This window comes from Mercenaria mercenaria, chromosome 12 (genome assembly GCF_021730395.1).
Source record: "Mercenaria mercenaria strain notata chromosome 12, MADL_Memer_1, whole genome shotgun sequence".
Taxonomy (NCBI): Eukaryota; Metazoa; Mollusca; class Bivalvia; order Venerida; family Veneridae; genus Mercenaria; species Mercenaria mercenaria.
Genome location: NC_069372.1, coordinates 56,627,663 through 56,642,758, shown reverse-complemented (window position 1 = coordinate 56,642,758; position 15,096 = coordinate 56,627,663). Strand labels below are relative to the sequence as shown.

General features: G+C 35.6%; 1 protein-coding gene across 2 annotated transcripts in view; it reads right to left on the bottom strand.

The window, feature by feature from the left end:
- LOC123533898 (3-methyl-2-oxobutanoate dehydrogenase [lipoamide] kinase, mitochondrial-like) overlaps positions 1-15,096 on the bottom strand; it is a 48,090-nt gene that overhangs the window by 30,227 nt on the left and 2,767 nt on the right. For both annotated transcript variants that reach the window (XM_045315864.2, XM_045315865.2), the window contains exons 2-4: positions 6,243-6,311; positions 5,864-5,974; positions 1,828-1,875 (exon numbers count right to left, since the gene is read on the bottom strand). In XM_045315864.2, coding sequence (XP_045171799.1) covers positions 1,828-1,875; positions 5,864-5,974; positions 6,243-6,311 — 228 coding nt within the window. The remainder of the gene's footprint in view (positions 1-1,827; positions 1,876-5,863; positions 5,975-6,242; positions 6,312-15,096) is intronic.

Sequence of the window (15,096 nt, the reverse complement as noted above, 5' to 3'; positions counted from 1 at the left end):
GTAACATATGGATACATACATGATATTGTCATTTTATGTCAGATGACATCTCTAAAATCAATCATTCACCTGACATATGTGCTTTTATGAAATGAGAAATAATTTAATTTCATGGGCATGAATAAATCTCATGTTGTGGGCCAAACAGCTATTTTGTAAAGATATTCATACCGGTATATGGATTTCAACTTTTGAAGATAAAATATGTCAGAATTTTACTTATTCACTGAGATTTAATTTTGTGGATTGACTCACGATGGATACGATTTATTCTGCTTTTGTGACCAGTGCAGATCATGATCAGCCTGCTCATCCGTGCAGTCTAATCAAGATCTGCACTGTTCGCCAGTCAGTATCTTTTTGGTAAGCACTACTTTTAACAGTTAATGGTACTGTCCAAATTGAAAGATGGACAAGTTCGTTATAGAAATACAGCAGGTTAAAGATTAGACCAAACGTATATAAATGATTTCACAGTACTTCAATTCCATTCAATTCTTACAGAAAATTGCATTGAACAGTGATCAACTGCTTAATCATGGCATCAACAAATCATGAATTGAAAGTTTATGACAGGACTGTCAATGAAAATTTCATCCTTTGAAATTTTGTTGTCCTATGAAATTAACAATGCCCCAATCTGAGCTAAATTTAGTCTGGGACTGATTTATATGTATTTTGTGGTTAAATGATTTCGAAATGAAACCCCTGTGAACAAGTAAAATTCTCACACATTTTATGTTAGTTGAAATCCAAAAAGTCAATATCTGCAAAATTTCATGGCCATCATGGCATGAAATTAAATGATTTTACAGCATGCTGTTATCAGTTTCCTTTGGACCAGCTTTGGACAAAACAACATATCTGACTTCAGTCATGAATGACCAACAATCAGGCTATTTTTGCTGTTTAATCGATGCTCCCCAACCCCCCCCCCCCCCCCCCCCCATTCCAAATACTACAGCAGCATCTACATTAACATATAACTGTAATGTAGCATTTCATGTTGTAAATGTATATAATATGAATAAAATATTGTTTAAACCAACATATAACGACAGCTATCGCTAAAGGCGATTAATATCCCAAGATTCAGTTTGATACAGAAAACATAAAATTGTGTGAATATGTGTTATCCTGACCTTGGTCCTAGTGACCTGGGTTGTGCACACTGCCTGGGTTTTGATGAGTGCAACAACTGATGTTAGTTTTGTGAAAATCCTTACTGTGTTTAGGAAAAAATGGACTGGACACAAATTCAATCTATTTGATCTTTGACCTCTGTAGCACTGACTTTGTACTTTATGACCTGGAACATGTGCTCTGGGCTTTACAATTAATGAAAGTCTGTCAAACAGTTAAAACAATATGGAGCGGGCACAAATTTAAGCTATTTTACCTTCAGGGGAATGTTATTCAAAGCCATCAACTTTAAACGGGATCAGCTAAACTTTAGCATTCTCTATCAGCTGTGAGTCAAACAAGCAATGCCTGTGGAATAAGCTCATTTCTTTGGCAAGTTTTTGCTGGCATTCATTTTGTATGTTCATGCATTGCAAATTTCATGGTGTACTGACACAACTGCAAAAATCCATGAAACTAGTTGGCAAGAACACTATTATGAATTCATACAAAATGATGTAATTAATGACAAGTCCAAGTATGAATCAATTATCCACCTAGATGTGTATTACCTTTACATGTTTACCAACAAAACTCTGACAGCTTACCTTTGTATGTTTACCAACAAAACTCAAGACAGTGTCTACAAAAAAATATCTGAGACTATTAACTTTTGTACATTTACCAACAAAACTATACACTTACTCCAGGAAAGTCTGTGAGAAGCTGGAAAGCATTTATGTACATCTCATGCTGAAATATAAAAAATATTTTAAGGGTGGATAATGTTTCTGTTCAAAATATGCTGCACAAATATCATATGCAAATATTGGTACAGTTTTTAGGCAAATAATGCTACAATTTACTTCCTTCTCTTACCTGTGTCAATAAAATACTTCACAAACAATTACATAATTCATTACAAACCCAATTTTCGGACAGACAGATAAAAACTTAAACTATCTATTTTGGTGATCAGTACTTAAAAATAAAGATATCAATCTTTGAACAGAATAGGATCAGTCAATCGGTAAGCAGTTTTGTGCAGACACTCTTGCAGATCTATTCTAATTACGGAACAAACTCAAATTCTGGACAGACAGATAAAAATCTTAAATTGTACACAAGTCAAACCAAAAATAATTTATAATTTATCAGTAAATCTTTGAACAGAATAGGGTTTATATAATAAGACTGACTAGGATTTTTGAATTCATTTTTTGTCACACTGACAAAAATTATAAATATGTCAGATATGGCAACTTCCCAGTTTCTGATTGTTGAGAAAAGTCCCCCAGTTGCCCTTCCGGGTATTATTTCAGACACTAGCATGTACCTTGATAGAACCACTGAGTCTCATCTTCGGTAAGCCAGCTGGATGAAAGAATTTTACACCTTAAGCAAAATTTTGGAACCCACAGTGGTGAATTAAGGGCAAGTGATTTGAAGGCGGCAACTAACAACTTGGCCACTTAGGCCCATTCCATCCTAACAATAATGGACAGAAAGACAAAATCTTACAACATTTTAATTCTCTTATCAGTCAAAAACAAAAATATCAATTAATCTTTGAACAGAACAGAATCATCCTATTATGAGAGATTTTTGCATCTATCTCCATTCAAAAGTGTCACGACTTTTTAATTGCATTGAAAACAGGGCAGATGTTCCTGGATTCTAATATTTGTACAATATTCAAACTGAAATATATATTGATTGTATAACAACTTCTGCAAACAAGTGATAAGTGCTCTACAAACAAACCCACTTTCACAGTATTATTCATATACTGTTATCTTAACCTCTTTTTTTTTTTAGGAAGGATTAATAAGTGTCCTAATTCAAAACCCTATAAATTAAAGGCAAAAAGTAGAATTGCCAAATTAGTATAGATCTATCTGAGTGTAATAAAATTTGGGCATTTATATCCTGGCATTGTCCCCTAGTGTTAATTTATAAAAGGATGCAATGAATTATTTTTTATTTTGTTGGGTATAAAGTCGCATAACTTTATAAGTGACATAAGGTGACTTTCCAGCTTTGATGGTGGAAGACAATCCCAGGTGCCCCTCCATGCATTATTTCATCAGAAGCGGGCACCTGGGTAGAACCACCGCCCTTCCGTAAGCCGAATGAACGGCTTCCTCACAAGAAGAATACAACATCCCAAGTGAGGCTCAAACCCAGATTGACAGGGACAAGTGAATTGAAGTCAGTGACCTTAACCAGGCCACTTGCAATAAATAAAGGGAGGTAATAAAAATGTAAATTCAGTCTCCCATCTGAATGTTATGAAACAAATTTTGATACAATCTCAAAAATTGGACTACACCGAAAGGTATACATTTTATATTGATTTGAGCCGTGCCATGAGAAAACCAACATAATAGGTTTGCGACCAGCATAGATCCAAACCAGCCTGCGCATCCACGCAGTCTGGTCAGGATCCATGCTGTTCGCTTTTAAAGCCTATTGAAATTGGAGGAACTATTAGCAAACAGCATGGATCCTGACCAGACTGCGCGGATGCGCAGGCTAGTCAGGATCCATGCTGGTTGCAAACCCACTATGTTGGTTTTCTCATGGCAAGACTCATTTGCAGATTTGCACTGACTTAAAGGTCTTATGCCACACACTCAGTTTTCTACCATAATATCACACATTACATTAATGTGAGAAAAGGTTCTTTTAATTACAAATCAGTGTCCGACAAATTTATAATCTTACTGGTAGCCCAGAATTTTTTTGGTAGCCCAGAATTTTTTTGTAGTTGCCGAAAAATTTAAACCCCTTAAGTATAAACTTGCTCTATCCGAACCCGACTTACTGAGATGTGAGAATCAAAGGGGTCTGAAACAATGTTTGGTTAAAAATTTAAAAACATCAAAATAAACCTGTGTGTTTGTTTCCTGTTCTGCAGACACATTCCTGTCATATTAGTCTAGGTTTTTTGGAAAAGGGCCCCTGGTCAAATTTGGAGTTTTTTCACATGGTGAATTGTCAAAATTAATCATATTAGTTTAAATTTTTATTTTCAAGTTTTATGGTAAGCATTCAGATGCATTAAAAAATCTTAAGTATCCCCAAATGAAATTTAGAGAATTTTTTTCCCAAGTTGTTGGTTCTAGACAGACCTTGCAAAAAATAACTACTACTTTGTTCAAACTTTTGTTTACACTCAGTAAGTTTCCATGCCAATAACAACTGCATTTTCCAAACAGTAGAGTGTGTGTGCATTCGAGGGGAAAAAATCAGGTCGCAAAAATATGTGACATTTGATTTTAATGGTGTAAAAACTATCTGTCAACACATTTTCGTTGCTTTATTCAATAAATGGTAATGTATTTATGTGTTTTGAGATGTTTTTACATACAAAACATACAATTTTCTGGCAGAATCATGTATTTAATTTTTGCCGAGGTGCAGACGGTCATGTCACTAAAAACAGAAACAAGTTGGTTTTTCCAGAATTTTTTTGGATTAAATTAGCGAACAAAACAATCAAAACTGGATATAAGTTTGGATTTTTCTCTTTGGATTGGGAATTGTTTGCTTCAAATTGGAGAAAATGGATAGGGAATTTTTATTGGGCCGAAATTCGGCCCCGTGAGACTAGGCAGAGACTGTTTTTGCAGCTAGATAATGGTCGGGATTAAACCAGTTTGAACCGGTTACGATCGGATAATCATTACACATGGTCAGTTGTTGTTTATTGCAAGCTATAATCGAGGAAATGACCAAATGTTGATTTTGTAAAATATACAATGAACGGGCTACTAAAGCTTTAAATTTATGGTTGCCCGGCGGGCTTACGTCGGGACTTTTTTGGTAGCCCGACGAAAATTTCTGGTAGCCCGCGGGCTCCGGGCAATGGATTTGTCGGACACTGTACAAATGCATGATGAACCAGAATAATTATATTATTTAATAAAAACCTAATAAAGCGTGCAAAAACGTTAATTCTACTTTTTATTACATCATGCAATGTTAACTACAGTCAGCTTACAGCCATTATTTCATTCTGCAGCGATCCGTGTGGGCGGACTGTTGTGAGAGATTACAATCAGTTACCTGGCTTTTGAAAGTAGATATAAAGTGAATAGATGATTGCAATAAATACAAGAATGTAAGCACTTTGTGCACCTTGACTACATGTCTATATCCTTACATAACAAAATGGTTTGCTTAAAACAGGTTTGTCTTTTAAAGAAAAAATGATTTGGCTTTTAATATTTTTGACCATAGACTAGCATACCATTCAGTAATTGTTTTATGACATGATACAAGCAAAGCCATCTTTCCTGGAAAGAACCAGTACTGGCCTCTTTAGCCCAGCAATGGTATTGAGTATGAACATGTCATATAGCACAAAGTATGGTAAGGAGTCCAATAATAATACATTTTAAGTCACATCAATGCCAGTATTTGGTCATATGGCAACTTTCCAGCTTTTCATAGGGAATGAAGACCCAAGGCATGCCTCTGTCTGGGTGTTCAATGGAGGAAACAGATGATGCAGTGGTGGGGTTGAGGTAAGTGGAGCCAAATTATGGGTATCTAAGAAGCAATGATATAACTTTGAGCAATTTCTGTGTGTGTGTGGCAAAGGAAGGAGGTTGGGAGTGCGTGTGTGTAATAAGTACAATTATAGCCATCCTTAATATCTGAATAGTCAAGCCAAAAAGTTGAAAATTTATTCTAAAATTTCTTGAAAGCTAGCTGCCTCAACATTTTAGCTTACCACTTGATTAATAATAGGGTTGCAGCCAACAATGAACGGCAGGTTCCTGAATCCTGTGATCCTGTGGGCGATCCTGACGGGAAGTTCCTTGTGTAAATACTGGGCACTGCGCTGAAATTGAGTATCATATAAAATATATCACTGTGAACATGCACAGGCTTCATCAGAACATTACAATTCATAAGCACAATGTCACACTGATGGGGGTTAATTACCAAAAGCTTTACAATTTATATGGGCAACTGCACTACAAATACCCGTCTGATCTTATTACATGTGGACTCACGGAAAGTTTTTTCTATTAAAAACAATTAAAATGGTACAATTACATAAAATGGGCAAAACTAATTATATGTACACATTCTTCCAATATACTTACAAGAAGATGGCTGCCATCTTGTGACTTTCCAGCATACAGGATTGTGGTGGGTGTTAGTCTGACAGATGGCTGAAATGAAGAGAAACTATATCTTTTGACCATTTTTCTTCTGAATCAATGTATATACAAATATGTACATGACAGTAAGCCAGTTGTAGACTTATATAAGTCACTGAAAGCAACAACAAAAAATATTCATCACAAAATTTCACCATGATGAGGGTTAATTTGGCCACAACTCCATGATACAAAAGTGATATATCTTAGCAGAACTACAAGGCTTTAATCATATACAAGCATTCCAATGTGAAATTGGCTTATTTCATGACTGCAACATGCAAATATACGAAACTGTCATTCAAAATTATAATTGTGGGTCCCTAAATTGTTGGAGAAAATGCCCATATACCTAATATTAAACATTTACTTTTGACAGTCTGAGCCCCTAAATAAAAATAGCTTGTTTATATCCCTGCATATTGGTATAAGTACAAAGTTAGGATTCTTTTATGTTAGCCTATATCAAAGCTCTAGAGAAAAAGATTTTTAAAGTCTGATAGCTGAACGCCTATTTTTAACAAAAAAAGACCCATATGTTCAATGAACTGGAGCCATCTGAACAACTTTCAAAGACGGCTACCCAGAGTAAAGTTTCATCAAAATCTATTCAGTGGTTTATTTGTTTGTTTGTTTGTTTTGGGTTTAACGCCGTTTTTCAACAGTATTTCAGTCATGTAACAGCGGGCAGTTAACCTAACCAGTGTTCCTGGATTCTGTACCAGTACAAATCTGTTCTCCGCAAGTAACTGCCAACTTCCCCACATGAATCAGACACAATGTCGTTTATCAAATAGTCGCGGAGAACATAAGTCCCCGCCCGAGGATCGAACTCGCGACCCCAAGATCCATAGACCAATGCTCTTACCTATTGAGCTAAGTGGGTGGGCATTCAGTGGTTTAGGAGGAGATGTTGTTTAAAGAAATTGTTGATGAAAAGTGACCACCCCTCTGGCAGCCATGTTTTTTGACGAATCAAAACATTTGAACAATATTTGTAGAAGGTCACACAAGGGCAGTATGTGTGAAATCATTTCAAAATCGGGCTAACAGTTTTATACAAGAAGATTTTCTAAGTTTATACTATATACATACAGGAAAAGTGACCATGCCCACTGGCAGCTATGTTTTTTGACAAATCAGAATAATTTGAACGATCTTGGTAGAGGGTCACACGAGAACCATTTGTGTAAAATTATTTTAAAATTGGGCTAACAGTTTGATATTTAAAAGTTTCCACTATATACATATACGGAAAAGTGAAAACGCCCTCTGGCGGCCATGTTTTTGACAAATCAAAATAATTTGAACACTCTTGGTAGAGGATCACACAAGGACCATTTGTGTAAAATTATTTTAAAATCAGACTAGCTGTTTCACACAAGAAGATTTTTAAAGTTACAACTATATACATATTGGGAAAAGTGATCACGCCCTCTGGCAGCCATGTTTTTTGACGTATTGGAATAATTTGAACAATCTTGGTAGAGGGTCACACAAGGACTATTTGTGTAAAATAATTTAAAATCGGGCTACCATTTTCACACAAGAAGATTTTTTAATTTCCACTATACAGGGATATAAACTAGCTACTTTTATTTAGAAGCCCAGACTGTCAGAAATAAATGTTTAACATTAGGTATATGGGCATTTTCTTAAACAACATAGGGGCCCAGCCCAAAATCTAGGGGCCATGGGCTACTGGGTCCCTGCTAATTTATATCCCTGCTTTATACATATAGGGAAAAAGTGACCACGCCCCCTTGAGGCCATGTTTTTTGACAAATCAGAATAATTTGAACAATCATGGTAGAGGGACACACAAGGACCATTTGTGTAAAATTATTTTAAAATCATGCTAGCATTTCCACACAAGTTCCACTACATACATACAGGGAAAAGTGACCACGCCCCCTGGCGGCCATGTTTTTTGATGAATCGGCATAATTTGAAAAATCTTGGTAGAGGGTGATATAAGGACCATTTTTGTGAAATTATTTCAAAATCGGACCATCGGTTTAGGAGGAGATGTCGTGTGAAGGTTTTTTCTATTTTTAGCTCTGGAAAGCCCTATGTGCAACCAAGCGGAACCATTTGAACAAATTGGTAGAGGACCTTCAAAGGAACATCCACAACACATTTCATCAAAATCCATTCAGTGGTTTTGGAAAAGATGTAGTTTAAACACAACTGTTGACAATGGACGGACAAACAAACGGATGCACAATGGATGACGGACACAGCGTGATCACAATTATAGCTCAGGTGAGCTAAAAATGATTTTACTCAAGAGAACATCAGTCACTGTTTGAGATATATCATTTTAAAACTAACAAAGTATCAAGGACTATTATAAACATCATTGAGGACAATAATGTCATTCCATCAAAAATTGGTCTTAACAGCAACATATTTAATACACTTACTTTTTTTTTTACAGTGAATGTAAAACAAATGAATAAAAACCATATGGTGTAAAAACATCTGTTTAGAGATAATCCTTTTGACAATAATATTGCTGATCTAAAAACACTATTTATAGTTTGATTTTGAGGTCAGCGATATTTTTGTACTTGGTCTGTTATTTAGGCAATGTTATTCAGTACGATATAGTGGTTCTTACATAAATATGGCAAAGTAAATCATATTGATTTCCCCTAATCGGCAGATGAGTCGATAAATCGAACTCTCAAATGTCAAAATCAAACTATAATCATTTAGGAACCCTTAGATATACACATGGATGGTGACTATACATTTGTAGCTAGTCAATAAATAAAATGTTAGTTATTTGTTCATGCATAATAAATTATAAACATGTTTATATCGATCTGTTCAATATTCCTAAATGATTAATACAGGTGTTCTGTATTTATAAATGCCTGGATACTACAATAAACATCAATTTTGTTTAAAGCCCTGCTCCGCGGATATTCAAATTCTTTTGTGTGTTACAATAAGTAACAGTTAACCAGGTGCCACACTTTAGCATGCAAAACCACAGGTATTTCATATAGAATTTTATATAAAATAGACTCTATTTTGACAGGGGTCACTGCTCATAGTCAGGATTTCCATGCTTTTTCAGTGACAATTCAAGGTTAAAATGTAGGACAGGAGCAGGGCTTTAAGCCAATTTTGGTAGATCTATCAACTGCAATCTCAAGGTAAAGGCATTGTAATTAAAGAGGATAATGAACTAGGACTCTTGGCTGTTTGGTAGGCCTGAAGCAGTTCATGGCCACAAAAAAAAAAACAATAATCTTTGGTATAAATTTGTAAGTTAGTGTTTTCATCTATTTTAAATTATAAAACATATTATATTACTAACAATGAGATCATGACTGTATGATACCCATTAAACAAAACAAGAGCTGTCCGTAAGACAGTCAATGCTCGACTATTCAAACTGTTGTCCCAGAAGCAAGAATATTACCCTAAATGTTAAAATATCTATAGAATTTCAATCTTGTATCTGCATTAGTTTTTGAGAGAGTAACTTGCCTGTAAAACTTTAACCAGAAGTTTTTAAGTTTGAAGGGGACAAATTTAGCAAAATATACGTCAGAGTATGGGACTTGATGCTATGACTGAGTTTTACAAACACAAAGAAATGTGAGAACTTTCAATTCAATATTTGCATTAGTTTTTGAGACAGTAACTTGCATGTAAAACTTGAACCAGGATTTTGACCTTGAATAAACAAAATGACACTGGTAATATCTGTGTTAAAAACATTAAACAGGTATGTGCCCTCATTTGAACAAATCTGAGCAAGGACCTTACAATAACTCTACATACCATTAGTTTGATGGAGATCCATCAAGTGGTTCAGGAGAAGAAGTTGTTTAAAGGTTTTTTCTATTTTTAGCTCTAATGGCCCCTTCAAGGGGCCAAGTACCTACATTTGAAAGAAAATTAGGAGAGTGCAATACAATGATGCGACAGATTAAGCTTGATGAAGATACGTCAAGCAGTTCATGAGAAGAAGTTGTTTAAAGGTTTTTCTATGTTTACCTCCAGCTGACCCTAAAAGGGGCAAAGGTGCCCCCATTTGAACAAAACTGAGAGAGGACAAGACAAAAGACAAAGATTTTTTAAGTTAACATCTAACAGCCCCTGAAAGGGGACAAGTGCTACTATTGGAACAAAATTGAGAGAAGACCTTACAATGATGCAACAGACAAAGTTTGATGAAGTTCCATTGTGCCATTCACTAGAAGAAATCATTTAAATGTTTTTCTTTCTATTTTCAGCTGTAGCAGCCCTTGAAAGGGGCAAAGTGCCAGCATTTAGACAAAATTGAGAAAGGACATTACAATAATTCTAAAGACCAAGTTTGAAGAACATCTATCAAGGGGTTCATGAGGAAAATTTCTATTTTTAGCTCTAGTGGCCCCTAAAAAGGACTCAATGGATCAAAATTGAGAGAGGACCTTATAATGATGCTATAGATCAAGTTTGATGAAGATCCATCAAGCTGTTCATGAAAAGTTATTAAAATATATTTTTTTAATTTTTAGCTCTACCGGTGGCCCCTTTAAAGAGTGAATGTGCCCCTATTTGAAGTTGAGAGAGGACCCAACAGTGATGCTACAGACCAAGTTTGATGAAGAGCCAACAAGCGGTTCATGAGAAAAGGTTATTAAAAGTAATTTCTATTTTTAGCTTTTAAGTGGTCCACTGAAACGGGTCAAGTGCCCATATTTAAAACAAGAGGGCCATGAAGGCCCTGTATCACTCACCTGACCTATTGACCTAAAGACCATCAAGAATAACATTCTGACCAAGTTTCATTAAGATATGGTATAAATGTGGCCTCTAAAGTGTAAACTAGCTTTTCTTTTAATTTGACCTAGTGACCTATTTTTTGACCCGACATGACCCAGATTCAAACTGGACCTTGAAATCATTAAGATTACCATTCTGACTAAGTTTCATGAAGATACAGTCATAAATGTGGCCTCTAGAGTGTTAACAAGCTTTTCCTTTGATTTGACCTAGTGACCTAGTTTTTGATAAGGTCATAAATGTGGCCTCTACAGTGTAAACTACTTTTCCTTTGATTTGATCTGGTGACCTAGTTTTTGATCCTACATGACCCAGATTCACACTGGACCTTGAGAATATCAAGATTACCATTTTGACCAAGTTTCATAAAGATATTGTCATAAATGTGGCCTCTACAGTGTTAACAAGCTTTTCCTTTGATTTGACTCTGTGACCTAGTTTTTGACCTGACATGACCCAGGTTCAAACTAGACCTAAAGATTATCAAGATTAACATTCTGACAAAGTTTCATGAAGATACATTCATAAATGTGGCCTCTAGAGTGTTAACAAGCTTTTCCTTTGATTTGACCTAGTGACCTAGTTTTTGATCACACCTCACCCAGATTCAAACTTGACCTATACAGCCTCAAGACTAACATTCTGACCAGGTTTCATTAAGATATGGTCATAAATGTGGCCTCTATAGTGTAAACTAGCTTTTCCTTTGATCTGACCTGGTGACCTAGTTTTTGATCCCACATGACCCAGATTCAAACTGGACCTTGAGATCATCAAGATTAACATTCTGACCAAGTTTCATGAAGATAAAGTCATAAATGTGGCCTCTACAGTGTTAACCAGCATTTCCTTTGATTTGACCTCGTGACCTAGTTTTGACCCCAGATGACCCAATATCAAACTTGTCCAAGACTTAAGTGAGGGTAACATTCTGACCAAGTTTCATTAACATTGGGCCCAAATTGTGACCTCTAGAGTGTTAACAAGCTTTTTCTTTGATTTGACCTGGTGACCCTAGTTTTTGACCCCAGATGACCCAATATCGAACTCGTCCAAGATTTTATTGAGGTTTACATTCTGACCAAGTTTCATTAAGATTGGGCCAAAAATGTATCCTCTAGAGTGTTAACAAGCTTTTCCTTTGATTTGACCTGGTGAACTAGTTTTTGACCCAAGATGACCCAATATCGAACTCATCCAAGATTTAATTGAGGGTAACATTCTGACCAAGTTTCATTAAGATTGGCTCAAATTTGTGACCTCTAGAGTGTTAACAGTCAAATTGTTGACGTCGCTGCCGACGGACACAGGGCGATCACAAAAGCTCACCTTTGAGCACAAAGTGCTCAGGTGAGCTAAAAATTTAAGAGATTACATTACACTGGTGCTACAGATCAGGCAGTTCATGACAAGAAGTTGTTTAAAGGTATTTCTACTTTGAGTGCCTCGATTTTATAAAATTTAAGCGAGGACCTTACAATGATGGTAGAGGCCAAGTTTGATGAAGATCTATCATGCTGTTCATGAGAAGTTGTTTAAAGGTATTTCTATCTTTAGCTCCAATAACTCATAAAAGGGGCCATGCGACCAAATTTGAACAAACTTGAGAGAGGACCAACTGTTAGGTATCACTAAACTGATCAATAGAGTGTCCAATTTTCATTGAAATATGTCAATATTTAATAGTGTTAACAACAAGAAACAAAGTGTGGTTGAGTATAGATCAACTTTATGCATCAAGGCGTGTCTGCACTATTAGCTCTAACAATACTGCGGTATAAACGCCAAGCATAGCAGATAATTCACGCCTCTCTTACTGACGTTGAATTATACATATATACATATAAACTTAGGTAGCCTACTGAACTGGTTTACGGTAATATTATATACCAAGTATAAATAATAACAGTGTCTAAAATTACATAGCATTAGACAATGTTGCCCCAGGACAAAGACATCAGACAGGTTCATAAGTTCAAAATGATTATCAAGAGAGCTTGTTACAAAATTATGTTTATGTTATTGCAAATTTTTGACTGGTTTATCTGTGTATCATGCAAAGTTACAGAGTACATAAATTCATAATATTTAATATTAAGTAAATCCATTAAGCAGATCATTTAGTTGTTGCTAATTGTTACTCTCACTTTTACTAAAAATAAGTCATACATTGATCACTTACTGACCTTCTAATGATTATGAATTAAATGATTGCTTTCACTTTGCATGTGCTCAATTTCATTAGGTCAACTAGAGGTGCTTTTTGAGAAAAGCACATGTCTCCCACAACTGCCTAATCATCTGAATAGTAAGTCTGTCTTTATATACTGTTTACATGTTGGAGTAAGCGGCCTATTGGTAATTCACATGTTGCAGTAACTGGCCTATGGGTAATTATGTTCAAGGGGCATAATTCCCAAGTGCCTGGGCCGATTTGGCTAGTTATGAAACTTGGCCGAGGACTTACTGGCAAACACATTTTCAAGTTTGGTGAAGATCGGAAGAGAAATGTTCGACGTAGAGTGCAGATTAGATTTGTGACAGACAGAGAGACAGACGGACACACACACAGATAGGAGTAAATCAATATGTCTCCCAATCTGACTTAAGTACTTGATCTTCTAAACCAAGATCTGAAAACGACCCATTCACATACGTCTTCTGTATATTTTGGATTTCCAGTATTGCTATTTGTATTTTCACAAATGTATTTTTGTTTGAACCAATCAGACAACTTGTTCGATTGTCAAAGAGTAAGAAAAATTTGCAGTCAATTCAGGGCTCGAACCCGGGACCTCTCGCTTACAAAGCAAGTGCCATACCGACTGAGCTAACAGGCTATCTGACATCTTCCGACATAAACATTGTAGATATCAAAACCCAAGGCTTTTTAAAGCTTGCAGAATGTTATAAGTTAGCTCTTGAGTGGCTAGCGGAAGGGTTGTCAGAACGAGGCTATCAATAGCTCGTTGTCAGATCCTATGTGTAGCGTAATAGGAGATGTACTTTAGTCAGATTGTATGTCTCCCATACCACTGTGTGGTGGTAGAGCTAATAAATGATCTATAACCTAGTATATTTATTGAATAGGGTACAGAAGACAACAAGTAGGAAAGATACATATATGAAGATACCTGTATGCATAACAGTAGACAAGACATACTGTATCAGAATTTGTGGTCATTGACCTATATGACTATCTTTAGAAGTCAGTGACCTCTTTTCTTTCTAAAACCTCTGAAAAGCATGTCAAAACTCAAAAGCCTAAGGTGTTTTGTAAATAAACTTGATGTTTAAAAAACATGCAAAAGGTTTATTTGCATCATACCAGGGTTTCATAACTTCTGGAGTAATTTCTAAATCTGGACAACGTTGGCCATGGAAAGAGCAACACCTCACAAATCCCCTTGAACTTGTTATGCAAGAACACTTATATTAATGGACTCCATTATCGTAAAGGACCAGATAATTCAACATGACTAATCCAAGTATGGGGAGACTTTTTTTACAGCCACCATATTATATGCACTTAATGACTGTTTTTGTATTAGTCAATGCACATTCCTCTGCTCAGTGGGAAATACAGGAAAAACCTGGGTTTTGCTGGGCAATACTGGGTTTTAACAGGCAATACTAATTATAAGATTTTCCCCTAAATTCTATAATAAGTTTGCATATTTCAAGACCACTGTGCTACTACATGTAGATTTCACACAATGGATGCAAACAAAGTATTTTGTAAGTATATGAACCATGCTTTTGATGTTCACCTTTACTAAAATTTTAAATTTATGAATCACTGAAAATTAAGACTTACAGTAGCTTTGCAACATTACTGCTATTAACTGGCATTCTAATGCTCCTTTGAACTGTGACATAATCAAAGACTACATTTATTATTACTTTAAGGTTAATAACAGTGATCAAGTTTTATGACCATGAAATTTTTTTTCTTTAAAATGATATCAATTTTGGCTAATAAAATGAACAAAGCATGACATTACAA